This window comes from Rhea americana, unplaced genomic scaffold (assembly GCF_003343005.1).
Source record: "Rhea americana isolate MKP2758 unplaced genomic scaffold, rheAme1 scaffold_84, whole genome shotgun sequence".
In the NCBI taxonomy this organism is placed as follows: domain Eukaryota; kingdom Metazoa; phylum Chordata; class Aves; order Rheiformes; family Rheidae; genus Rhea; species Rhea americana.
The window spans coordinates 2,898,268-2,923,339 of NW_028187023.1; the positions used below are offsets into that span (position 1 = coordinate 2,898,268).

General features: G+C 42.4%; 1 protein-coding gene across 2 annotated transcripts in view; it reads left to right on the forward strand.

Annotated features, from left to right (window-relative positions):
- The window catches only part of SUSD6 (sushi domain containing 6), an 83,275-nt gene that overhangs the window by 24,764 nt on the left and 33,439 nt on the right, over positions 1–25,072 (forward strand). The window contains exons 3-4 of one of the 2 annotated variants that reach the window (XM_085323291.1): positions 11,068–11,255; positions 15,740–15,769. In XM_085323291.1, coding sequence (XP_085179417.1) covers positions 11,135–11,255; positions 15,740–15,769 — 151 coding nt within the window. In that variant the 5' untranslated portion in view covers positions 11,068–11,134. The remainder of the gene's footprint in view (positions 1–11,067; positions 11,256–15,739; positions 15,770–25,072) is intronic. The other variant, XM_085323292.1, reaches the window with a different exon arrangement.

The window sequence follows — 25,072 nt, forward strand, 5'->3', positions numbered from 1 at the left end:
ATATCTCTTTCTGACCGGGAACTGGTGTGTATATGATTCTTGCTTGCATTCAGTGCTTTGTAGCCTTTCTCACTGTTGCACAGAACTGTAAGGTGTACTGCTGGAGCAAGCTGCTGTCTCTTGGCRTTCTGCTTTGCATAACTTTTCCCTCTTCTCTCCTCTAACTAGGCAAGCCTGTGTTGCCTGTGACTGTAGCAGAGCACTCCTACCGAGCCTCTTTAAATCTTCATGGAAACCAGGCTGCTCAGAGCCCTGGTTTAGGGGGAGGGCTTAGTTATAGAGCAGTTCTACACATAGTAAATTATTTCTGCTGCACTTTAATGTAGATTGAAGACATAGCTGATTTTAGGAGCAGGAAGCCTGTGCAATTACCTGACGAGCAGGCAGTGCAGACTATTTGAAGTCAGGGAGTAGTTCCACACACCACAGATTTCAGCAGCAAACCTGGGGTGGGAGCTTCTCACCTTTCTCCTGCTACTTGTACCAACTCCAGAACTGGGCCAGTGCAAGGATTCAGKTTCCTTAAAAAGCTGGCAAATAGTTGAATCAGCAGCATCTTGGAGGGGGGTGGCTAGCTAGCAAGTGGGGGTAGGAACTGCAGCGTTGGGATGCAGCTCTAAAACTGGTCTAGGCACCAGGATGAAAGCAGTAGCAGTGCAAGTCTGATGCTCAAATGGCCAGAGGGAGCGTCATCTACCAACTCAAAAGGGCAGCAGCGATATGAGGGACGGATCAGTAAAGGCTGTGGGACCAATGCTGCTGTATAAAAAGAGAGTTAAGAGCYGCTGAGTTTACAAATACTGCCAGACAATCTTCCTCCAGTGCCTCAGAAAACCTTTGCTTGATGTTTTGCTTTGGGTTTTTGTTGCATAGCAGCTATGCAAAGGCCCTTGGGGAGGTGAGGAGTTGCTCCCTGTGACACTTGCAGTATGGTGCTGCAGGATGGGTGCCGGAGGCCCTGCGCGTGCTCCCCCTTGCTTTGTGTGGCAGTTCAGAGCATCCTGGGTCCCACCTCAGGCCTTCTCTGAACCAAGCTGTCATGTTTCCAAAAACTACTCTCCATACTGATTTATATACTTTTTTTCTTATATTCCTGCTTTATAAATATCTTTAATCAGGTGAAGAAGTTTGAGCAGCAAACTGAGCTCCCATTGAAGGCAAATTACAGGGTTTATGATAGACTTTACCTTGTGAACTCTTACTCCTCTGCTCTTCCTTCTGGCATGCTTCTGGGCTCCAGCCTCAATTTAATGGTGGAATTCTTCAGTATGCAACTGCTGCATCCCAGCTCTAGGTCACAAGAAGTCAGTCTGACACCTTATCAGAAAGTGACCTATATTGGTGACCTATATTTTTCTTCGAGTGTTTAGCTTCTTGACTGTGTGCATGTGCTCAGTCATAAGCAGTGGTTAGCAGCAGTTCCTAGACTGCCTGGTTTGATGCTTTTTGCTACCCAGGTCATAATATACTTGAAACTGATCCCATGTTAGAAAACCAAATTAAGTATAGCTTCCTGGAGAAAACCAGCTAAAAAGAGAAAAAAGGCYGTAGGGTCTCGCATATAATGATATGTTCTTTGTGAGATGATCATTGTGAGAATGTGATTTCAAACAAAGGAAGCTGTTAGGGCTCGAGACTCTTGTTTCCTGCCCCCTCTTCCCACAGCCTGTGAGCATTAACTCTTGAGACTGATGGCACCTTGCCTAGAGTCTGAAAGCCTCAAGTTGGATGTTTAGATTGACGCCTCTTGGCCTGTTCCCGGTGAAGGGTGCTTAGCTGAGGAGCCTACTTTAGACCGCCTGACCCYGCACCTGCCTGGGCGAACTTCCACGGCCACCGTTGACTGTGGCCTTGCTGGAGGGGGGCKGTATGTAAATGTTATGCTAATCTTCTTAGAGTCTTAGTTACAAGTGGTTTGAATAACAATGCAAAATTGAATTTTCTGTTTTAAATTGCTGACAGAACAGTAACTTGGCTGGGTTCTGCAAAGTAAAATGTATCCAATATTGTTACAATCTGCCTCTGTCACAGTGAGAGTTTATAGTGATTTCATGTCTGTGACATTAGAACAATACATCCTAAATAGGAAAAATAGGAAACTTTTTTATAGTACTAAGAGCAAAAGCATTAAAGAGACGGAGTGAACTAACAGATACAAAATTGAGCTCAGACCTTTGGAGGCCTGCCTCTTTCCTCATTAAGATGTATTGAAACAGTTCTCTGTTAAAGTCCTAAATGCAGACTTTAAAATCAGGGTTTGAAACTCTAACTTTCTCAGTTTAGCCAGTAGTACTGAAYTGGAAGGTGCTGTTTTGAATACTGAAGCTATTGTCTTATTTCTCAGTGGTTTGTTTATTTTTAATCTTTGGAAAAAAYTTTGCACTGACATCCAAATACCAAGCGTTTGTTAGCCTGGGAAGGCCTCATATTAGACTGTGTCTGCTGTGGAGAACTTTCTATATGAGCTGTGATAGAGATGTTAAACATTACACAGAAGTGTCATCACCTCTTAGAGGTAGGTAAGTGGATATTTTYGTATCTGGCAATAAACAGCAGCTTGAAACCTCCTTGTGAGCAGTGTCTTACAGCTGTAGCTTTAGAAATAAATGTAAGAGAGTGTCTTCATCTTCTAGTTTGATTCCTTMTTTGAGTGGCAGACCAATTCACTGAGAGTTGTATGGAAGGCTTTGATAGGAAAAAGAGCTCCTGACTGGGTGTTCTCCTCAAGTGGCTGTTCTGCTCAGTGGTGTTGCAGCTGTGTGTACAGCAGACTGATGGTTTTAGCCACATCAGTTGAAACGGCAGCCCAACAAGTGGTAAGGATGGGGAAAAGCACATTCTAGTAGTGAGGGAATATAAAATAAGCCTTTACTGTATATGGGCCTTGTGGTGTGTTCCTTGAAGCAGAACAACACAGCTGTAAAAATTAAAAAAGCATCCTAGATGTAAGTGATGCTGCCAACCCAATGCTGCTTTGAGAATTCTGTTCTTACTAGAAGCGTCATTTCAAACTGATAAGTAATTTCAAGAWGTTTTGCCTTTACGCTGCTTTTCATTATTCCACTTCCCTGAAGCCATTTTGATTTACTGTGAGTTTTCTTTTTTAGGATTTATTATTTTTGGAAACTGTTCTGGAACATTTTGTGCATATGGTCCTCTGTAAATGTGCTGTTGTACTGATTAAAGCTGAAAGTATGAAATCTAGCCTCTCTGCAGTGCAGCAGGAAAAAAATTGCTGAAACAATAGTTTCCAAAGGGAGTACTCTTCCAAATAAAAGCATATTAAAAAAAAAATCATATTCTCTGTTACTCCCCAGTGTCTAGTTTAACCCATGTCCACATTTGCTTTTCTGACTTGCGTAGATACCAGTGTGCTTAAAAAAAAAAAAATCCAGTAAAGCAGATCCCATATTCTTTCCTTAATTATTGGCTTTTCTTCATTCATTGGTTAAGTAACCTGATCATTCATTGATTAAGTAGTCTGATCACTATGAGCATTTCTATAATAGCACTGACATCTGTTGTGCATTGGAAATGCTGAGTATATGAACTTGTCTAATTTTTCTGCTCCTACCCATCCATGACACTGCTGTTCCTTTCTACTGAGGCCTAGAAGTTCATAGCAACTGAGTTGGCTGTTACTAGGTTCTCCTTTCTTGTTYGGAAGGATGATCAGATTTTGGCAGTCTTCTTTACCTGCTCCTAAGTTAAAAAAAAAAAAAATCCAATAGTATTTTGTGACTTTCAGGGAAACCTCTTAAAATTTGAGGAGATAATGGTGCCTAGGACTTCCTCCCAAACTTATCAAGGTAAGGAAAACCAGCTAGTATTCTTCAGTCAAAACTCAATCTTCTGTGACTTTGACAGGCCTAGGTGTGACAACCACAGCCCTTGCAAATGGGGAGAGTCTCCATAAGACTRAGATGATTTCTAACAGGTTGTCTCTGACTGTGTTTCCAAAGCCATGAGAGTGATACTGTTATCAAGAACAAAAACCATATCCCGAAGCAAGCCCTTCTGCAYTGTTCCCCTTACTGTGTCCCAGGATGGGAAAGTGAGCCAATTAAATGGGAAACATTTTATTGCTTAAAAAAACTAAGCTGCTTCAATTACTGTGTGCTGTCAGTGTCAGAGCACCTTGCTAAGAATGTGTCCTCTGCACTGCAATATCTGATGCATTCAGTCTTTGAAGCAGAGTATGCTTTTTCTGCGGCCTGCTTTGATGTTTTGGGGGAAGGTGGAATTTACTGCAGCAGCATACAGATTTATTTACAATTTCAGGGTGGTGTCCCTCATTGGTTAGTTCTTAAATCTTTGGTATAACATGCAAAAGGAATGAAGTAGCAATTTGAACYGTACGAGATGCGTATCTGTGAAGTACAACTGACAACAGCGTAGCAATGGACTTCAGAGTGTGCAGTGAGAATACACTTTCTCTTGCTTTTCTTGARGGACTGGAGGCCTCCTGCTTGGTGTCTCTTGGCACCTGAGGTGTGTCTCGCTGCTGCTGTTTGGATGTGCACAAGTGTTTCTTGAAGAGGCCCCAGGCCTCCTTTTCTTGTTCACTTTTGTTGAMTGGATAACTTGAAACAGAGGAAGCGGACGGGCAAGGTGCCCTGAGCAGTAGCAGCGTGTTGGGCTTGTTATACTTTAATTCCCGTGTGCCTCATGCTGGCTGAGGAATGTTAAACCATTTGGGGTTAATCCATGACTAACGTCACAATTTCCGTTGTGCAACAGGCAGTGGAGAGTACTGCATCCCACCCTGTGCACAGCCCTGCACGCGTTATTGTGAAAAYACTGCCACTTCTTGGGTGCTTCCCTCTGAAGGGACAGTTGCAGTTACAGTGGCTTTGTATAGCTTTGTGGCATGTTTAAACCGCTCGGGAATCTCTGAGCCTGGTGTGCCCTCCCTGGGCTTCGAAGGGAAGAMGCCTCATAAACAAAGGCTTGGACCAACTGGTGCAAGGGAGGAAGATCGATGGAGGAAGGAAGCAGTCCCTGCCTTTAGCCCACGAAAGGGAGTATGTAGGGCTAACCTCAGGATGCCTTCTAGGGGAACGTCCTGAGTGAGATAAGGAGGCAAGCGAGGGAGTGGTGTAAAAGCTTGACCTACTGCAAACAGGACTTTGAACCGTGATAGGAGAGAAGAGGAGGAGGTTCRGGTATGAGCTGCACAGACTGGTGGATCTTGCAAGTTTGTTCTCTTTGCACAGGAGTATTGGGGTAAATTTCCCAACTGTAAGAGACTGGTTATCCAACAGTGAGAAATCCAGTTTCCTGGCTAGGGCTTACTTGTGCCTTAATGGGGCTGTGGGTAGATGTGTACCTTTTATCAGAGATGAAATGGAATTTCTGAGTTTTCTGTCTAGAGTTTGTTCAGAAAGAAGCTTGCTAATGTCTCATTTTGAAAATCAAAATCTACAATCTATAGTATCAAAATTGTGGTGATATTTCAGAAACCATGGTGGGGGAGAGAGGAGGTGAAGGCTCAAATGAGCTGTTCCATCACCTTTCAAAGATGAGACATGCACATAAAACAAATGACTGAGTTGGCAGGCTGTGAGCCAGGCCCTGTGGCACTATTTAGGAATGAAGGGGGAAGTGCAACAATTCAGGTCCTACTACAGCCTGCAATCAAGTCCTGAGCTGCCAGGGATGTGGGCAGGTTCCCGTCTGTGGAATAAGCAGCTCTGCCCTCACGATTCGCTACTGCAGCTGGGGTATGTGCAATTCAACCCTCTGCTTATTCTGTGCAGAAATCTGCCTTTTTGTAATTCAAAGGTGAAGGTATGAAACTAAGCTACCAACCGCACGTGTTCTATACGGTCTGCTTTGGGATGGGGAGAGCAGGTTATATAGGTTATTTGGTCCTTCCCTTTCCTCTTTTCATCTTCTGTATCCTGGATAATTGAGAGTTGGCTGTACTGAGAAATCAGGCCATTAAGATAGGATACTTTTTAAACTTTGTCTTCAGGTAACTTTGAACTAGTAACTAGTTCAGAGAAACAGGTAACTAGTTTAACTGAACAGTTTAAGCAAAAAAATCACAAAATTTAAAAAAATGTTCTATTTCCAAAAGATTTCAATTATCTTTTTAATTACAGAATCTAAGTAGAATCAGGGATTTCTTTGCTGGCACTGGGACTTTTCTTGTGAATGAGAGTGATACCTATTGCCATTAAATCATTTTTTGCCTGCTTTCAAYGAGTAGTCAAGCTTTAAAACAAAAAAATAACTGTGGGTAAAAGTTAAATTCTGTGAGCATGCTGCTGTTCACATTAGGCTCTCCCTGCTGTGTGCTTAGCCTTTTGAAGGGTATGTTGTGCGCACCCAGAATTTACCCTGCTGACACAGTCTCTGCAGTGTGTATTCAAGAGAGAACCAATCAATTTCTAAATATTATTCCATGAAGGGGGAGCTAAGTGGTTAAAATAGATTTTAGCATGTGCTTGTGGATAAGTCATTTTCTCTGGCAAGTTTCTAGTGTGGTATTTAAAAGCGAGCTGGTAGCATTCCAGACACATTAAATACTTCCCTAAACAAATGTGGAAGAACCCAGGTTAGAGACTTTTATTTCTTTTTTTCTTTTTTTTTTTTTTCAGCATCAGTGACACAGGACATGTCCTTGACAGGCATCTCAAGCAACTAGAGTGCCTCAGATTGTCTCCCCTCATATCCCGTGTCCTTGGTGCACCAAAATTACCCAGATCTGGTTCTTTCCAAGAGTCCTGAGCATATGACCTTTCAAGGAACACTTTTCCATAGGCACCTAGCACTGCTGCTGTGGTGAAACAAGATCAGAAAGTTAATCGTAGTCCTAGGAAAATGCATACTTTCTTACCAAAGAAGACTACCATTTTGGAGTGAGGAGTAGRAATTGGCAGCTCCTAAAGGTCTAGAAGAGAAGAGGTCCCTAAACAACTTGGTTTAGAAAAGCTTCTGTCATATGGATATGCGTCATCTTCATTTGAAAGGGCTGATTATAGTTTTGAGAGCAGGAAATCTGGCCTGCATGATTTTCGTGGAAGTTAATGCCTTCTCCGGGGAGTTCATGTAGAAGTGAACTACTGCTTTGTCAGAACAGCTGGCTCTTTGTGCGAGTTGGGCTGGCGATGCAGCGAGAGGGTCTCACGCTGAAGTGTCACTGGGGAGGCTGCCTCGAGTCAAAATTTATTCCAGTATTAGGTCAATGAGGTGCGGAAGAGCCCATGATGGTTGTAACCAGGAAGCGATGGGTATTTTTTCCCTTGTTCATAGTCTTCTCTAAGGGGATGTGTAGCTGTTGACTTTGTGACCACAAAGGACAGTTTATTTTTCTTGTCCATTTTTAGTAGGTGTTTCTCAGTGTATATTAAAAAAAAAAAAAAAAACTCCATTGGTTGAAGCACTGTAACTGCCTTTCTTCTCCCTGCTGTATTTATGGGAACCACAGACTGTGCAGAATATTATCTCTGAAAACAACTCTTTTTAAACTTCCTTCTCCCATAACCCCTTAGCCTGGGCTGTGGCGTGTGAAATTGTATGGGGTTAGAAGACTTCAGACCACTCGAGCTACGGCAGGCTTCTGCCTTGCAGTTGCTAGGCTCCATTAAAGAAACCAGCCTGTTCCTTAGTGCTGCTGCGTACAGGCAGGGAAATCGCTTTGATTTACGTGAGTCTATGATTTATTCAGTTATCTCCCTGCGAGCGTGTCTGCGTTGATAGATGCGTATGCTCTACAGTGTATGCCGGCAARGCTAAAACAGGCAAACCACGTTTTTCCTCCTTATTAGCTTTTTTATTTTCTCTCTAAAACACACCAAGCTCTGTCCTGAGATAAGGCTTGTCAGTCTAGCAAGCTTTCGTTCTGTGTTTTCATGGCAGTGGTGAGACCAGATAGCAAGACTGCCTCCAGGCTGTGGTTCACATGCACTGGGACAGGTGACAGAGGCAAGAAGGGGGACAATTTTCTAGGGTGCAGTGGGTAGTTGAGGGCAACCATGTCTGCATGAAGGTGGGTTGCTGCAGTTGTCGGGAGGAGATGGCTACCCTGCAGTGCTACAGATCCCCAGCCAACTCTGAGCATTGCCAGTCGTTCTCTGGAGGCAGAGGCTTGAAATGTTATTATGAAAGCTGTTTCCCCCTGAGCTGTAGGTATAAGGAATGTGTTAAAACAACAGTCAGCTTTCAGAGAATTGAACGTCTGTCTAAATAGCTTCCCAACCACCAGCTCCCTTCTGGGAAGAAAGGATACCTTCTTTTATCTAGCCAAGATCTCTTTGATCTCCTAATTTTGCCAATGAAAAGACAAGGCTGGGAACTAGTTTGGTAACTTGGCTGAAGCCTGAGGGAGGCTGCTTGCGGGCAGTACCTGCGCCCAGTGTGCTTTAACAGTTCTGACGGGTTTTCAGTGCTGTCTTTGACAAAGCTGTTTTGCTGCATTTGTCTCTTTCAAATCCCACAGTGAACCAAATCAGCTTGATGGGGTGTTTCCGTAGGTGTAGCASCTTCAGCTTGCAGCATTCCTTGCAGGGCAACTATGCATCTCTTGACAGACAAGATTACTGATTACCTGGGGCTTGCTGGCAGAAAAGCAATGAGGAAGCCATGCCTGAGCTTGGAAGAAAGGAAAACAGCGCTGTGCTTTGAAGCAATCCAGTAATGAACCAAGAATAGGCAATAATTGATTTTCCCCATAGGATATCCTTGTTTTAGGTGTCTGTGACCTGGCTGTAGTTCAGATACCACAATTAGACTACTAACTTCCATATGCAATTTTGGGAGAGGAAAATGCCTTGAGGGCTACATAGCACACCTCAGATGTCACAGCAAATTCTGTGATACTCGTGTCATCTTCCCTACTTCTTCTGTCCACTAAGTCATCCAGCAGACACTGTTCTYAAGGCAGGACTGTCCTTTAAAATAGCATAACAAACTCTGCAAGTCTTGCAAATGTATAATAAGGCTCATTAAATTGGGATCTGGAGGGCAAACCTGTCTTTATGCAATCAGAAGGGTCATTTGCTTAAGACAGTGCGTTGCCTTCTGAGACCTGTAATTCAGCTTAGAGCAGCGACTCCTAGAAGGAGGAGGCCAGCTGTTGGCTGGGAGATGCTGACCTTTTCCAAACGAATGTGAACTTGAAACCCATGCAGGAGATCTGACTTGAGTGGAGGGAGCGAGTGTACAGACTAGATGGCTCTTTATATCTCTGTTTTATTCAAAGAGAAATGTTTTTTTTTTTGTTCCTTCTAATTGTTTTAATTGTTGCTGAAGGAATTGTGGCAGGTAGGTGGCAGCATCTTTAATTCATTCAGTTCCTAGCAGGGTTTCCTGTGGATTTATTTATTTTTTTTTGAGTACACTGTAATTTAACAGACSTTGCGGGCCACAAACTGAGTTACTGATGTGGGTGTCTGTCACACACATGYGCAGACAGAAGGATGATTCTTTGATAGAGACTAATTGTCTTGGAAGATCCACATTTTAAAGATCAGCCCTCTTTTGAGTTGAATGTGAGCAAAATGCTAACGTGGAACTAAGGAAATCTTTGTTTACATAGGAAGACTTCTGGCTTTACTGACAAATTCACCAATCTTCTCCTATAATGCGGATACTTTTTATCTATCTTTCTTTTTTTGCCTAAGCAGTTGGCAGCGTGAGTTGTATGTTTGTCTGCTCAGAGCTGGTGTGCCGACTTCATCTCAAGAGTGGCTAAGTGTCTGAATGTCATACTGCCTTTCCTTGTAGGGCCATTAATCCAGGTMTCTTATCTGTTCTCAGCACGTGGAAAAAGTGTTATACTTGCCTCTRCATCTCAAATTGTTTTGAAATTGTCCACCAGTTCGAATTTCCCTAGGAAATCTRACCAAACAATTCTGCTCTAGTACAAATACCTGTTTAACTGAAGAAATAGGTTGAATGGCGTTCCCCGAGTTTGAAAGTATTCCTGTGGACAAGTGTAAGAAAGCATTATTTTTCCCCAATTTAATTCTTTTTTTTTTCCTGAAAACTTTGTGTTTGTGTTAGGAACAGCACGATAGGAGTGTTGAAATACCTCTCCACGTTATATATGTGTGTGTGTGTGTGTGTGTGTGTATATATATACATATATAAAAAAATATATATATTTTATATATATAAATTTTTTTTGACTGTATCGCTGAACAGTTATCCTTTTACCTGTTTTCTTCCTTTGTAAGACAGGTACACACAGATTCTTAGTTCTGACTTTCTTTCAGGAGTGTTGAACTTGTGCATGATGTTTAATTCATCCAGATCCAAATTCACCACTATAGCATTTACAGGTTAAAACCATACAAAGTCAGTGGGACTTGTACTTTGTCCGGTCTTTTTCTTCATTAAAAATAGGGGTTCAACTTGTGCTTTCATAATGTCCCAGGAGCCCTTTGCTGCTGGAGCTGTTTGTGTACTTATGTTTTCAGTGTGACAACGTCTGATAAGCTATGGCTAATTCTCTCCATCCTCAGGTATGAGTAGTGTCACATCCTGTAATTTTAATTGCTATGCTCTGTACTGTCAGAACATTATACCTGAGGTTTGCAAGCTGTTTTACATTCTTGCTCTTAAGCCTGTGTTTGCCTGCTGCCAGCTGGCTGTCAGATTTTCTGTGCCTCTCCAGATGGCTGAGGAAGTGTTTGATTTATTTATCATAGCTGTCTAGTAGTCTTCTGTGTCTTGGAGACTTTCTGAAAGGTGATGGGTGAGTAGGAAGACTGGCTCTCTTGGAATTATTTTTGAAACAAATTCTCCAGATGCTACGTTCTCTGGGATTGTCTGAAAGGAAGATATAAATTAATTGTAAGCTACACAGTCTTCAGACCTGAAATATTAGAGRGCAAGAGAAAAGTTCTGGTCACTTTCAAGATTTGCTGTGCAGAAGATTGCCTTTTTTGCTATTTTTTTTTGTAAACTATAAGTACTTGCTTAGTAAGATTCCAAAGATTCCAAAATTCTAGAACAGATAAAACACTGGTTTTTGTTTCTGAATTTCCCCTTTCCTTCCTCTGGATATGGTTGATGTATTACTTAACACTTACTGTTTCCTTCTATGTCTTTTTTTAGATTGAGGTGCTCCTAATCAACCAGATCTTTCGGGGATTTTTTTAAAAGAAACTTTTGTGGGTAAAAGATGTGCCATGGAATGGTAGCACCAAAGAGCAACACAGGATCGTCTCTTGCCTTGACTGGCCATGGGTTATTTCTTCTGCTAGTTATCTTTGGTACCTTTATCGTGGAAGCACAGGCCACAGGTAAGTGAAATCTTTGCCTATGCTGCAAGGAGGGGGAGATGTGTAAGTGTGGAGGTGGCCCTATGTTTCTATGGGGAAAATGGAGATGCTGATGTATTTGTACACGTCCTTCACTATCCACAAGAAAAATTCCACTGCTACTGCTTAGTAAAGGGTGGTGTCTGGACTAAACTATTCTTTACACCAGCAGTATAAAAATGCTTGTTCTCTACTCTGCTATTTYGATTCCCCCACCCTTTTTATATTCCCTCCCAATCCCGTCTTATCTCTTCACTGCAGCTGGGGGCATTTGGACTGTCTCAAGAATATGGACCGTATTTTGGTTGAGTGAGATTCTCATGTAGACGCTTTTGTCTGTATGCCCTGTAGCAATTGCTCATGTGAAGAAGTATTGTTAGAAGCACCAGCTGACTTCAGCTCTCTGCACAGCTGATGAGTCAGTTCAGTATTTCCTTGTGCRTTACCTTCTGACACCTCAGCACCTGCTGAAGTGGGTACTAACTGCACTCCTCTCTTGAATCCCCTTTGCAGCTTGGATTTTCCTCTTTCTCTCTCTAATTTCTTGTAGGCAGGTATTTTTCTTCCCCTTAGTGGACAAGCATGTTAGTAATGTAAATAATACAAGGGGATGATGTATAAAATGTTAAGTAACAGTAGAGCTGARGAGGTCTGCCTGCTAGAAATGAATAGAAGAATAAAATAGACYAGATAGTCACAAGGGAGCTCGTTACATAAGTGTGTGCATGTTTACCCAGGGTATGCTGAAATGTGTTGTTTTTTTTTTCCTATTGGACTTGCCATGACGTAGTTCTTGTGTCTGCAGAGATGCAGACCATAAGTGATACCAGGATGAAGGGAATATTTTGTATGTGTACTTTAAATGCACGCTCTTGCGTAGTGCTATAAAGGAGGTTAATACTAAAAAGGTATGTATGTTTGACTTCAGCAATTGTGGCACTGTAAAGCAATAGCTTCCCTTTGAAAACAAAACTTCCACTTTCAACATGGCTTTAAAAAGCCCTATTTATCTGAAGTGTGCTGGCACCTGAAAATGTGACGTGACCAGCACTCCTCTGCTTCAGTGAAGMTTGAATTGGCCTCTGTATGGTGGAGTAGTGTAAATGTCAGTTGCCAGATGAACACTGCTTAAAGCAGAGGTGATCTTGTATAAAAAAGTCTGCTCRTGCTGGAAGCTGCTGGAGGACTTGGGTCTCCTTTTAGTATTTCTGATTCTTTGAGCTGAAAGGGAGAGGCTCCTGAAATCAGATATCCTGGACATGCGTGTCTTGCTGGCCTGAGTTTGGCATTGTAAGTTAACGAAGGGGGTGGGGAGACAAGAAGAGGTGACAGATTGGCATGAACAGATAGTAAGAGTAGGAAAAGGACAAAGTCCCTTTAGAATTTGGTCTACCCTTGTTTTTTCCAGCGTTGCTGTCAAAGGTGGTAATGCTACATCATCACTTCAGACACAGATCTGTCAGATACGCCTTGCAGTCTGGGTCTGCAAGGCACCATCACTGGAACTCCAACACATACACTGCAGCACCTTCACTGGAGACTAATCTGTATGCAAATGCCTTGAGCTGCGCGGGGCTGCTGGCTGTGGATAGGCAGCCACAGTGCTGGCAAGCCTTTCTAGTATTATTTTTGAGACATCCAGTCACATTAACAAAAGCAGTAGTTAAGCTTATCAGAAGACCCCAAAGTGGCTCTGCATTGTTTCCCTTTCTGTGTTGCTCCAGGACCTGAAACCAGCTGTGGTAAACTGATCAAGGCAGATCATCAGCTAAATAGGATTACAGTGGCTAGGCATGAAATATTTCCTGCAGAGGAAGTGAGCGTATGTCGAGGGGAACCGAAGATCGGAGCAGACAGCAAGACACATGGAAGGGAAAATCCGAGGTGGGGGGGGGAACTGGGTGAGGAGCACTTCCTTGTATGTGTTCTTTGAGTATGGGAGGTAGGAGCTGCCAATTGTTGGGAAGGATGGGGGTGCTCGGTGGTGTGTCATGGGCCCGGAGAGCTGCACCTGCAGCAGCACGCCAGCTGTGAGTAACACTAATGAGCAAGTCAGAGCCAGATGGATAAACAAAGAGTACTAGCAAGGCACTTGGAAAATCATCTTTCCCTCATCTTTTTCCCCCATTGCCCCACCATCCTCACTTTATTAGTTTACATAGCAAAAACATTCAGAGAAGGCAGGACAAAGAGATGTTAACATGAAGCAAGAGATTATATTAAACCTCCTGATGGTAATGCTTATGTTGAATGCATGGCCAATGTGACACRTTCACAATTGCTACAAAAGCTAAAGAATGTTCTCATAAAAAGACAGACAAGCATGGAAACGGTAGGCTGGCCCTGCTTAGAGTGAGAAAGCAGAGCTTGTGATTCATATGTTAAATCCATACAATATATATTGTATTGCATTCATTTTGCTATTTAGAAATGCTGTTGCCTCAGTTCCCACAGGTTTAGATACATGTTTGGTCTGGGCAGGAACATGCTCTCCTTACCACGGGGTAAATGCACAAGGCAGGCTCCCTTCCAGTCAGCAAGCATCTCATCTCTGTTTTGGTTTTAAATTGATTTTATTTATGCATGGGTTTTTTAAAAAAAAAGTCTTCAGCACTTTGTCTCAGATATCTCTCCAAAAATCCTGGAGTTCCACGAGAGGAATGTAATAAGTTGCTTAGTCACTAAACATGCTACAGAGTTTAGGGAGAACTGCTCCGTCTTCACAGGTGGATTTTCATGAAAATAAAAACATCTGGCGCACGTATTTTAACACAAAACGAATGCGGTATTTGGTGATGGGCAAACAATGGATTTGGAGAAGCATGTTGAAGCAATGTTGGAAGAGGAGGATTTAGGGAGACTTCACTGCTGTTCATTGCTCATTATCACTGTGTGCCTTTTCCTCTAGAAAGTACCCCAAGGTTAGCTAAGGGAAATAATGSAAGAATGAGCAGGAAAGAATTGAAAAACAAGGATCTGAAATACTATGGCTTAGTTCTTGTTCCATCTCCTGCATTTCCTKTGACGATTCATCTGGAATGTAGTTAAAGCTGGGATGCAGTGTGGATAGTGGTGGGGACTTGTTGAAGGGTTGGAGAGTAGGAGTAACAACCATTTTGTCTGCTTTTTCTATACACAACACTTCTATCTCTTCTTGTTGCTGTGTTTTCTCCCTCCCCCCCTCCTGCCTTTGGCCTTAGGATTATTCCCAGACTCTCAAAAGCCCTCTGTTTCTCCCATTCACTGTAGTCATCTTGTCTGGCCAGGCTATTTTGAGAAGGGTGGCAGTGCATCAGAATTTTTTTTGTTCTTCTTAAAATTTAAGGTGTAGCCTCCAAAATACTTGAAAGCTTCCTATCAAGTGTGTTCTAAATGGTGCGATCTCTTGCATTCATAAACATTCATAAGTTTATCCAGCTYTATTGGAAACCTATGAAAAGGTAGGTTAAGCCTTGCATTTCCTAAGATCAGATGATAGTATTATCAATAATGAAAGTGAAAAGTGTTAGTAAAAGTAGTCTTTTAAACATTTTGAAGCAAAAATAAGCAAACATCAATATCCATAAAGCAAAATTTATTTAAACTTGAAGACTAATAATGCAGTCCTGATGAATCCATGTCCACATTGATTCAGGTACAAGCTGCTTTTTGTTGACTGATCACATGTGAAATGCTATGAAGCTAGCTCTTTAATTTCTAGGATTGCCATTAAAGTGATAAATTGAGTTTGAATAAACTGAAACAACTTCATTGCCATGTGTGCTCTGACACAAACGTAATCAATCTGCTTCTTGCTGTTCTAAGGTCTTTTTTGTACCAAGGTTATTCTGCACAGAAGCTCTTGGATACTGCTGCTGTTTGGTTGTATTACACAGAACAGCTTGTAAGAGCGTGGATTCAGACTTGCTGTTCTTTGGGAAGCTGTACAAAGCAGACGTTTTCTTCGTGGTTTAAAGGAAGGAGTTTGTACAGCTAGGGGTGAATTCTGTGAAACCAAGGACAGCAGGCCAGGCAGAAATGCGGGCAGGTGTCATGTGTGAGCAGATGATCTTGATTATAACCTGCTTGTTTCATATAAGTCTGGGTTTAAAGAAATTAGCAAGTCAGTCCAAGGAAGTACGTAGTTCTCTATGGAAATAAAGAGGTGGTGTGGGGTCAAATTCCTCTTTCCAGTCCCGTTGGAGAGTTTAGTAAAAGCCAGGTGGTACAGAGGAGCATGGTGGAGAGCAGGAGCAACAGAATAATGGCCAGACAGCAAAGCTGGCTAGGAAGTATGCTCAAATAACAAATGTACTGTTACCACTGTTCCAGGCAACACTGTTTAAGCAGCTGGTTTAAAGAAAATAATAGAAGTCTTATCTAGACACACAACTAGTTTAATTTTAACTAGTTTTAATGGAGAGGAAGGGAGGAATTAAAACATGCCTAACAGTAATCCTAAATTTACCTTTTGTTTGTCCTTTTAGGTTGGCTCAGCAAATCCAAAGGACCTACATGTGAGTAGATTAATCTTCACTGCAGTACTGGGAGAAATGAGTGGGAGGGGTTACTAATTAATATAAGTGACTATGAACCAGGATTTCCAGTTCTACTTTGACTGTGTTGGATGGGCTAAGATACATCTGTGCTGCATCTCTCATTTCATCCCCTGTATTTGGGGGAAGACGTGTCCCTCCTCCATTTGAGGGAGAGGAAGATCAAATTCATTTGTTTCACTGTGCTTTTGAAGGGATTTTTTTTTTAACCTCCTGTAGTGCTTACCTTCTGAATGACTCAAGGAAAACCAAGCAGATTAAATACTACGTTAAAACAGAAAGAGAAAGAAATATTCCTGAGTGTTTTGAGAGGCTGCCTGAGAGGACTGGGAAGACAGTGAGGGCAAGGAAAAACAAACAAGCAAACAAAAAAAAAAAAAAAAAACCCACTTGTTTCCTTTAATCAAAGGCAAACATCTCATCAGAGGAGTGTGCTGTATTAAGTAGCATGACTGGATATATGGGGCAAAAATCTTACTGTCTACCAAGTTCTGGTTTACAGAGAGTGGGAGATGAAAAGAACTGATGGAATCCTGTGATTCATGAATTTGTCTAATTTTACTCTTGGTGAGATTTTAATCACTCAGCTATACCAARTATTAAAATATCTTCAATTCTTGGCTACAGTTGCTAGCAGAAAAATATGCTGCTYAACAGTTCAGTGGTCCAGCTAGCCTGTTGGACTGGAATATGAAAGATGGAAACTAGTGGGAGTTTCATTGTACAAAAAAAGCAAGAAGGGAGCAAATGGCACAGTTCAGTCCTCTTTAAAGAAGGTATTTGCACACCTCAGTTCAGGTTCTGACACATCACCTTATTGGCTTCCCTTGATAACTGCTTTATGCTAGATTGAAGATAGACTTGTCTGTCTTTACTTCTTATGCAGCTTATTCCTGTCTCTGAGTCCTTTCTCTGCTTAAGCCCATTATTTGGGGAGGCTTTCAAAGTTCGGATTTGTCTCTGCTCTCATGGGAGAGGAAAGCTTGCTATGTTATTACCTTGTACCATTTGATGATTCCCTCCCTACTTCTATTCACTTCTGAGTCCTAAATCACATTTTTAGGATACATTGAATATTTGCTTTGTTTTCCCCCACTTGTTGGACCTATGTCCCTTCATCTGTGTAATCGTTCACCTGATTGCTTCGCCAGGCTATTACATTTAACTGTGGCACCACAAGTAATCATCACCTCCTGTTCGTGCTACCAGCTTTTACTGACCCTGCAGAACAAGAAGTTTATTTGCTCCTGAGCTGAAATTTAACCGTGGCCTGTTACTGCAATACCACTGGAATAGGTGCTGTGCAGTATATAAAGTTGAAGAACAGATAAACCTCCTCAGCATGCTTACATGGGTGATAAGGGGGAAATCAGGACTAGGGCAAGGTGGGTACTGTAAGCAGTCAGTCAAGTCTTCAGCTTTTGTGGCTGGATCTGTGGTGTTCCCTGCTGTCAAACCTAGCACTCCRCGTCTAGGTGAGGGTTGCTGAAAACACTGCTGATACAAAGGGTGCTAATAGTCAAGAATGAGGGTAGGCACTTGAGCAGCAAGTTTAGAAGTGCTCRTATCTTCATTAGAGTTGTTGGAACCCAGTGACAGGATTACGGCACTATTTTCACTGTGTGTGAAAATCTGCATCTAAAAACCCYTTTCTTTTTGATGATCAAAACTTTTGAAGAGTGTTTCTCCTTGTCTCTAAGCAGGGATTGCTCTGAGGTAAGCAAGTCTCTGCTTTTGCAGTGTGTTCTGTTGGAGCTGGAGGACTTGTGAATTGCTCTCTTCCAGGTCTGAAGTCTTCGAAGGGACTTGAGATACCCCCCTACGTATGGGGCTACCTAGATGAATTGTAAGATGTGCTAGGTGGATTGAGTTAGCAGCATTTGTTACTGAACTGTTGAAGAATAAAATGAGCTTGTTAGTCCTGCCTAGTACAGTGATGCTTTTATGAGGGAAGGGGCAAGGGAACTGGGGAGTCCAGTGCTGACGAAAGACTGCTCAACTTTAAGAGGTTGTGAAAGTGTTCACTTGYGGCTTGCGTACCTTGACCTGCCTGGTGCTAGACGGAGATGCTTCTGTGTTTGTGTGGCTTTCTTCTCCATGGGGCCAATGCCATGAATGCAAGGAGAGAAGCATTTATTTGTTTAGTGTGATAGGAGAAGCATTCTGGAGCAGGGGGAGCAGAACCCAAAGAATTGAACAGAACTGAGCAAAAGAGCTTCTTTAAATCCTGTAGGTTTAGCGTCCTATGTCTAACCAGTCATCCTAGTTCAGTAGGGAAGGTCTGTTTCCTATTTGAAAGCAGGAACATAAGTTGCTGCTGCTTTTGATGCATATATTTTCCTTTTTTTTTTAAAAAAAAAGAGAAACATTGCTAGTTTGAAAAATATTGCCTTTCTGCAAAGCGWGATAAGCACCTCTGGAGAATGTCTTGAGTTTTCAATCTGAGAACAGGAAAGAAAYATGATAGGGCTGACATACATGGAGAAAACCACAACTAGACAGCTAGAAGCGGTGGCTGCTGCTTTTCTTTTCTGAAAAAAAAAATGGAGAAACATTTTCCATGTCACGAGGAAATTGTCACACACGTCATGTCAGAGACACCCTTAGGCACTCAAAACTATGCACCAGAAAAAATTAAATTGTTTTATGATTTTAAAAAAATTACTATTTAAGCAACTTTGCATTTTGCTCTGCTTCCACTTCCACAGAGAAATGCCTGTCACTCAAATAACAGGTGAAGCTTTCCTGCTTTAGATAGAGATAGAATATGTTGAAGGAAATAGAGCAGAGCTATCTAGAGACTCTTCAAGCAAACAAAAGGGCTAGAAACAGATTGAGATTTTTTAGGAAAGTAATAGAGTAGACTGAAATAAATGAGGCATCTGGGGAAAATAAGATTCTAGGGTGGAGAAGAGGGGCAGAAGGGAATGCAGCAATGCAGGAAGGTGAAGGTTTCCACAGATGGAGTTGTGAAAAAGATCCTAGTGGTTTAAAGGCCAATTAGTGGCTTATTGGTTAAGTAGTGTATGTCCTTAAAAAGGTGGCATTTTAGTTACGCAAGCAGATTAGAATGATTGAGAATAGTATGGCCTTGGGAGGAAGAACTCTAGCACAAATTACGCATGTGGTCTTTTTTTTTTTTTTTTTTTTTTTTTTCTTTTAACGGTTAGGTAAGAGTGTCTTAATGCAGAAGGATGCAAGATACAGTGTCAGGCTTGTGAGGCTTTTATATGTGCAACAACATTGACTAACCAGACTCTGACAGAATATTTTAAGAACTTGAGGCAAGGGCCTCAGGTCACAAAGTATGCATACCCTCCAGAGACTGAAGCTATAAGATGGGAACCTCCTCAAGGCAGGAGCAGAGCAGGGTGAAGATGGTGACTAGAGCAGTGACTGWCTGCCCACAGGTGCTCTGAGATAGCTGAGAATCTGGTGGAGAGAGAAACTRTGGAAGACGAGATAGCAACTGTGTGTTAATCAAGAAACGAGAGGAATTTCAAGTAGAAGTTGTTGCCATGTTTAGAGAAATGTCCTTGACTTTCTGAGAAAGTTCTGCTTTTCTTAGCTCATGGCTTTTCTTAGCTGAGTTGTGCCAGTTTTACTGTTAAGATTTGCATTGCTCATCTGCCTCATTGTGTATTATTGTGTGTTATACCCACTGCAAAGGAAACCTTACTGTAAACAAGTCAAACCTGTTATAGCTGCTAGCCCTTGAACCCTCGTCCAGGCCAAGTATCACAGAACAGAGGAAGTTATATTTGAACTGATTAGGAAGGGACTGCTGGGGCTGCCTCTCTGTTCTGGACCACCAGCATCATCAGAGCGTCTGACCAGGTTTCTTCCTGGTGCTGCAGAGGCCTTGCTTTGGACATGTCATATYAAAAACAGTTGTTGATTCATCCTTGGTGGAGGAGGAAGGCTGGGACGTTTCTCTCTTCCACACCCACCCACTCCCAGAAGAATCCTTCAGTAGTTCAGGTTTTCGACTCACTTATCAGCTTYCTGAAAGGACCGATACAGAGTTGTATGAAGCCACACGTTAGATTGTAGCACAACTTGCTTCTTTTTAGAGCAAGCAAAGAACTATAACCAATGCTTGGTTTTATCACAGATAGTACATCTTCCCTTCTGTCACTTTTTTAGCTTCCTTAGCAAAGTTGCTTTGAAATGCTGCTTTAGAGCAACCTTTGGGTTTTACTGTGAACTTTTTCACGGGCTTTTAATAGATTTAGACTGTAAGAAATAATAACAGGTAAGTTTTATTATTGTGTTTCTAGTCTACTGTCACTTTTTCTAGTCTACTGTCACTTTTTCTAGTCTACTGTCACTTTTTCTAGTCTACTGTCACTTTTTCCTCAACTGAGGAAAAGGAAAGTGTTAATACATAAACTGAAAAACTTTGATGTAGTCATAAGCTACCATGAGTTTGCCTTTGAGTGCAAGTGCTTTGGTGCAATCATGAAGACAGCAAGCTTCTGTTTTTCAGTTGTATTATTTAGTCATCCACTTCAACTTTCCGAAGAAGTTAGTCTTATCGCAGATGTTATTGCCCATAGCCCAAAGCGGTACTAAAACTTCCTGTGATGTAGAAATGTGATACCCATGAGCTAGCATAATGTTAGCATTTAAGTCTTCCCACTTTGGATCTCTTTATTTGCATTTACTTCTCAAATACTCAGGCATCACTTTTAGGTTGACAATTCTGTGCTTTATTGTTGATTCTTTCCTCTATGGCATTTAGCAAGGTAGATTCCACTTTTGGAAAAGTAGGTGTCCAGTGGTGGGAGAGCTGAGCTCTTGGTCCAGGATTCTTGTTGAGTTCTGTGCCATTCAATTATAGTGAAACAAGTAGTCAATAAGTTTGATCTGAAGCAGAGCACAGGACTTGGGAATCTCTCAGCAGCACTATGATAGCCATCCCTTCACTCTTCTTTTTTTTTTCCTTGTGTCACTGCTTTTAACTCTGTATGAAGGAGTAAGCTCTCTCCTGCACTATTTTGACTGCTGACAAGTTCCTGAGAAGCTGTTTTATTGTGTAGATTGCACCTCTTTAGGAGGTTAGACTTAGTTATCTCTGAATAGTATCCATATAGGGCTTTGGCACATTGTGTGAGGTGCTGTTAAGTGACCTGTAACAGTGAAGAGTTGTCATTCCTGTAGTAGGGAAGTAAGTTTCCTATTTGGGCAGAGGCTGAATCAGGTGAAATGTTGCTATTTCTATGTGATGAAAGAAGCTCTCCTTTTCATACTGCTGTTCTTTTTCCCCTCCCCACACGCTYGGTGTTGCTCTTGTAGCTTAAGCCTGAGTGTGAAGAGATGAAGGTAAAAATGGTCTCTCTAGAGATTCTTCCACAGGTAGATTTGTTTACAGAGTCAGTACTCAAGTCATAAGGAATTTCTCATTTTGAAGAGGAAGTGCTGAACTGGTGCTCTCCATAAGGGTGCCTTGATCCTATGTCACGTTTTTCTGAGATGACTGTCACTACCGCTGTTTCTTCTTCCTTTCTTCCACAGGCTTCTCAGATCCTGGGGGTCTGATTATTGTGTGTTTTGTTAGCATCCCATCTTACACTATTTCCTCTCTGTGAGAGGAACTAATTAAAAAATAGATTCCAACTCTGAATATTGTAACTTGACTGGTAGTTTTGGAGGCCATCCTCCTCATGTCTCTGAGCACTCTTCAACTGCATGACACGTGTTCTTTAGTGCGTCTTTGTCCCTCTCTCATGTGGAGTTGCTTGGTGCATGCTGTTTCACTTTTTAATAATCCAGACTGTGCAGGGTGCGTTAGAGAGCAGACTGGGATGTTTCTTTTGACTGAGAGCAGGGAGGAAGGGGTGTGTGACTGAGGCACGTGCGTTCCCAAAACTGAGTGGCCTTTTATGGAGGAAAGCTGCTGTAGAGTGGAAGGGCAGAGCTGTTGACYGTAGGCTCGTCCTTCCTCAAACTTCATGTATTTTTCAGTTTTCTCAATAGCTTGCACCCAGCATACTGAAAAAGTGGCCACAGCTCCTGAGTTTGACTTTTTGACATCCAAAAAAGCTRTGTAGAAAGTAAGGGGCAAATCTGGTATGTTCAGAGGCCCGTATGGCTGTGCTCTGCGCGAACTGAGAGCTGATGGCAGCCGGTTCTGCTGGCGGATTTCTGCCGTGTGAGGAGGAGGTGTGTGTCGTGGTGTCCAGACCGCTGTCTGCTGGCACAAGGCAGTACCTCTGAACGAACACGAAGTGCTGTGTGGGTGTTCCACTGGAAGAGGCTAGTCCCTGCGAGAACTTCTACCTCCTCCGAGCTCTCCGGAGAACTGTTGGCGTATGCCTCCAGCTGCAGACACCGCTCAGGGATGGAGCACCTTTTCAGAGCGCTGTTTTTCCCATTAGCGTTGCTTCTGGTTTCATTCTGCTTTAACAAGCTCTTTTCTAGTTAGAGCTGATCCAGTGTGAGAACTGAGCACGTCGGGGGCAGGTGTGTGACTGCGTTGAGAGGAAGGTGGTGTAGCAGCATATCATCTGGTACAYGAGTGGGTCTGGCATTAGCATCCTTGATCCCCAGTGTCATTAAAAGCAAGACAGCTTGGCAAAAACTGCTAATTTAGGGAGTTTGGGGGAGGTTTGTTCTCTGACTACAGTCAGGGTGAGCAAAGACTTAAAAGCTATTTTACTGCATACCTTTGGCTACCTGCCACTGTCTGAGGCAGGTCAGGAGTATTTCATGGTTGACTGGGTCAGGCGCTGCAGAGCAATTTAAGAGGATGAAAATGGATGTCTGTTCTGCATCCTCTGACAGCAGGGAAGCATCTATCACTACATCTGTTTCCTCCACTAAACTCTTAATTAAATTAGGTATTTTAAATGGAGAAGATTTCTCTCCTGACATTGGTTAGTGCACAGTGCTAAGGGAGGGTACCTGAAGAACTGAAATTTTTGTATTCTTCGTTTAAAAATGATTTGAGCTTAGTGGCAGCATTTCAGAGCTGCTTGCTGGTGTGCAGCCTGTGTGGACTATACCAAGCACATCTCCCTTTCCAGAGGAGCCTGTCACCTTTCCTCTTTCGGAGGCAGTAGAGGTTGGCCTCTTCATTGCAATGTACAAAGTTGCTGCTCTGCAGGCAGGCATTCAAAAACCTTAAGCGGCAGCAGGATGACGGCTCTTTCGTAGTGGGATAGATGCAGTTCCTTTTTGKCAGCGGGGTTTGGGGCTTCTGTTTCTGGAGTATTAGACTAGCTTCTCTTAATCTCATAGTGGAGTGGGAACTGCTGTAAATAGTGGCATTTGCAAATGGCAAATGTTTCAGTTTTTAACTTGTTCTTTCAGTTAATCTGTATTTCACTTGGTGCAAAACCTTAACTTCACTGACTTCTCAGCTATTGTGTTGATTGTCTCCCTTTTCTCCTTTTTTTTTTTTTTTCCTTTTGTGGGAGGCTCTTATGGATGCAATAGAAAATGATAATCTTTAGGATCTCCCCCCACCCCCCCCACAAATCCTGTAGTATTTGAATCGTTACATTACATTGGTATTCACTGATGATTCCCTCAGTGGAATCAGAAGGACAAAAGCTCAACAATAAATTGAAGACAAAACCCAAAAGCCCTCTGGTAATTGCTTGGTGTCAGTTGATATGTATTGCAAGGTGGCAGGATCAAATTGTTGGTGCCTGCCCTGGTCTCTCTCTGATCTCCCCATAGCAACTAGTCCCAGGTGCTTTACCATGGAAGTTGACAGCTCTCCATCCCTGTGGGGTAGCTTTCTCCATGGGTGGCATTCTTCCTCTCCCTGAATCTAGGCTGATTTCGGGAGATGTGATGACACATATGCTTATTTTGATAAGTTTTTGAGCTATACCAGATACCTGTTGTAGTGACTGTAAGGACCAGCTGTAATGATTTTTAAYGTCATGTAATTGTGTAGCGGTGAAAGAGCAACCGGGGAACCTTTTGCTTTGCCCTTTTTCAAGTGCTCCCCAAGCTGTCTTTGGAGTTGAGTACACGTTTAGAGAGCACARTGCCGTGGTGTGCTGCTGCTGCGCCCCAGCCCCTCGCCCCACACGCATGAATTCATCATCTTGCTCTTTCCACCCCCACTTGTCAGGAGAGTCSGACGGCAGCTGCAGCTCCTGTCAAGCATGATGCTGGGCAGAGAGCTTTGGTGAGGCGAATTACAAAAGGCCCAGCTTGAATCATCTGTGTAAGGGCACAGCAGACGCTCTGTCACCCAGGCCACACCACTTGTCTTCTGGTGCTATGGTTGTAATGACATTAGCATTTCAAAAAGGGGATTACCGCAGCCCCCAGGTTCTGAGGGGTGGATATTTTGGCTGTTAATTGAAAAGCTGCTTTGTGGCCATCTTTTTTTTTTTTTTTTTTTTTTTTTTTCCTTCCCTTGAAGGGTTGGTGAAGGTGGCCACAGCATGTTAAAAGTGGAATGTTGCTGTTGTGAGGAAGCTGGTTATTTATTGGTCTAAGTGTGAACTGTTAGATGTCAAGTTGTTGTTGCTGTTTGCCTTCTTTCTTGGTAATTTAGAGTGACTGGTTGAGAATTTCCTAGTGAAAAAGTTAAATTAAAGAGCCTGTGTTGGTATCACAACTGTATTCTAGGGAAACATTCTTAAGTTGTGCTTACAAGAAGAATGTAAAGTAACTGCACTGGTTTAGCTCTTGCATTTCAAACAATGGAAACACAGTGGATGYATCCTATTCATAGCGTGCCTTTCGGGGCTCTTGGGATATTGAAATAGCATTTTTTGCTCAGATAAGGGATTTCAGGGCAGTTCCTTGGGAAAATGATTCTATTTGTTTTTCAACAAGTTCTTGTTGAAAGGTAAGAATTTTTCTGGTGAAATCTATTTCCTCACTCTTGCATTTCCTGACTCTGTTGCATTATTCTTACTTTGGATCAATGTTCAACTGGTCTTACTTTATTTTATAAAGTTCAACTTTCCTGTCTGATGTTTGCATTTGAAACTTGTAATGCAAGTTTCATGGTACATGCATAATAAATACATGAAGCCCTGCATACACTGGACTGTAGTGGAAAATCCTCACGGTTGCTATCTCCTGGTTCCATCAGTGGTAGAAATAATGATCAGGCAGATTGGTCATCTGTCTCTGTGGCAAGGGAGCAAAGGGAATTGCCTTGTATGCATACCACAGAGAGAGGCAGGAGTACTTTGTGCRTCTTAAATGAAGTATGGGCCCTAAAATCAGTAGCTGATGAACGGTGTCCAAGGAGTCTCTTTGACTGTGTGTGAGCACAGCTGATTGGTA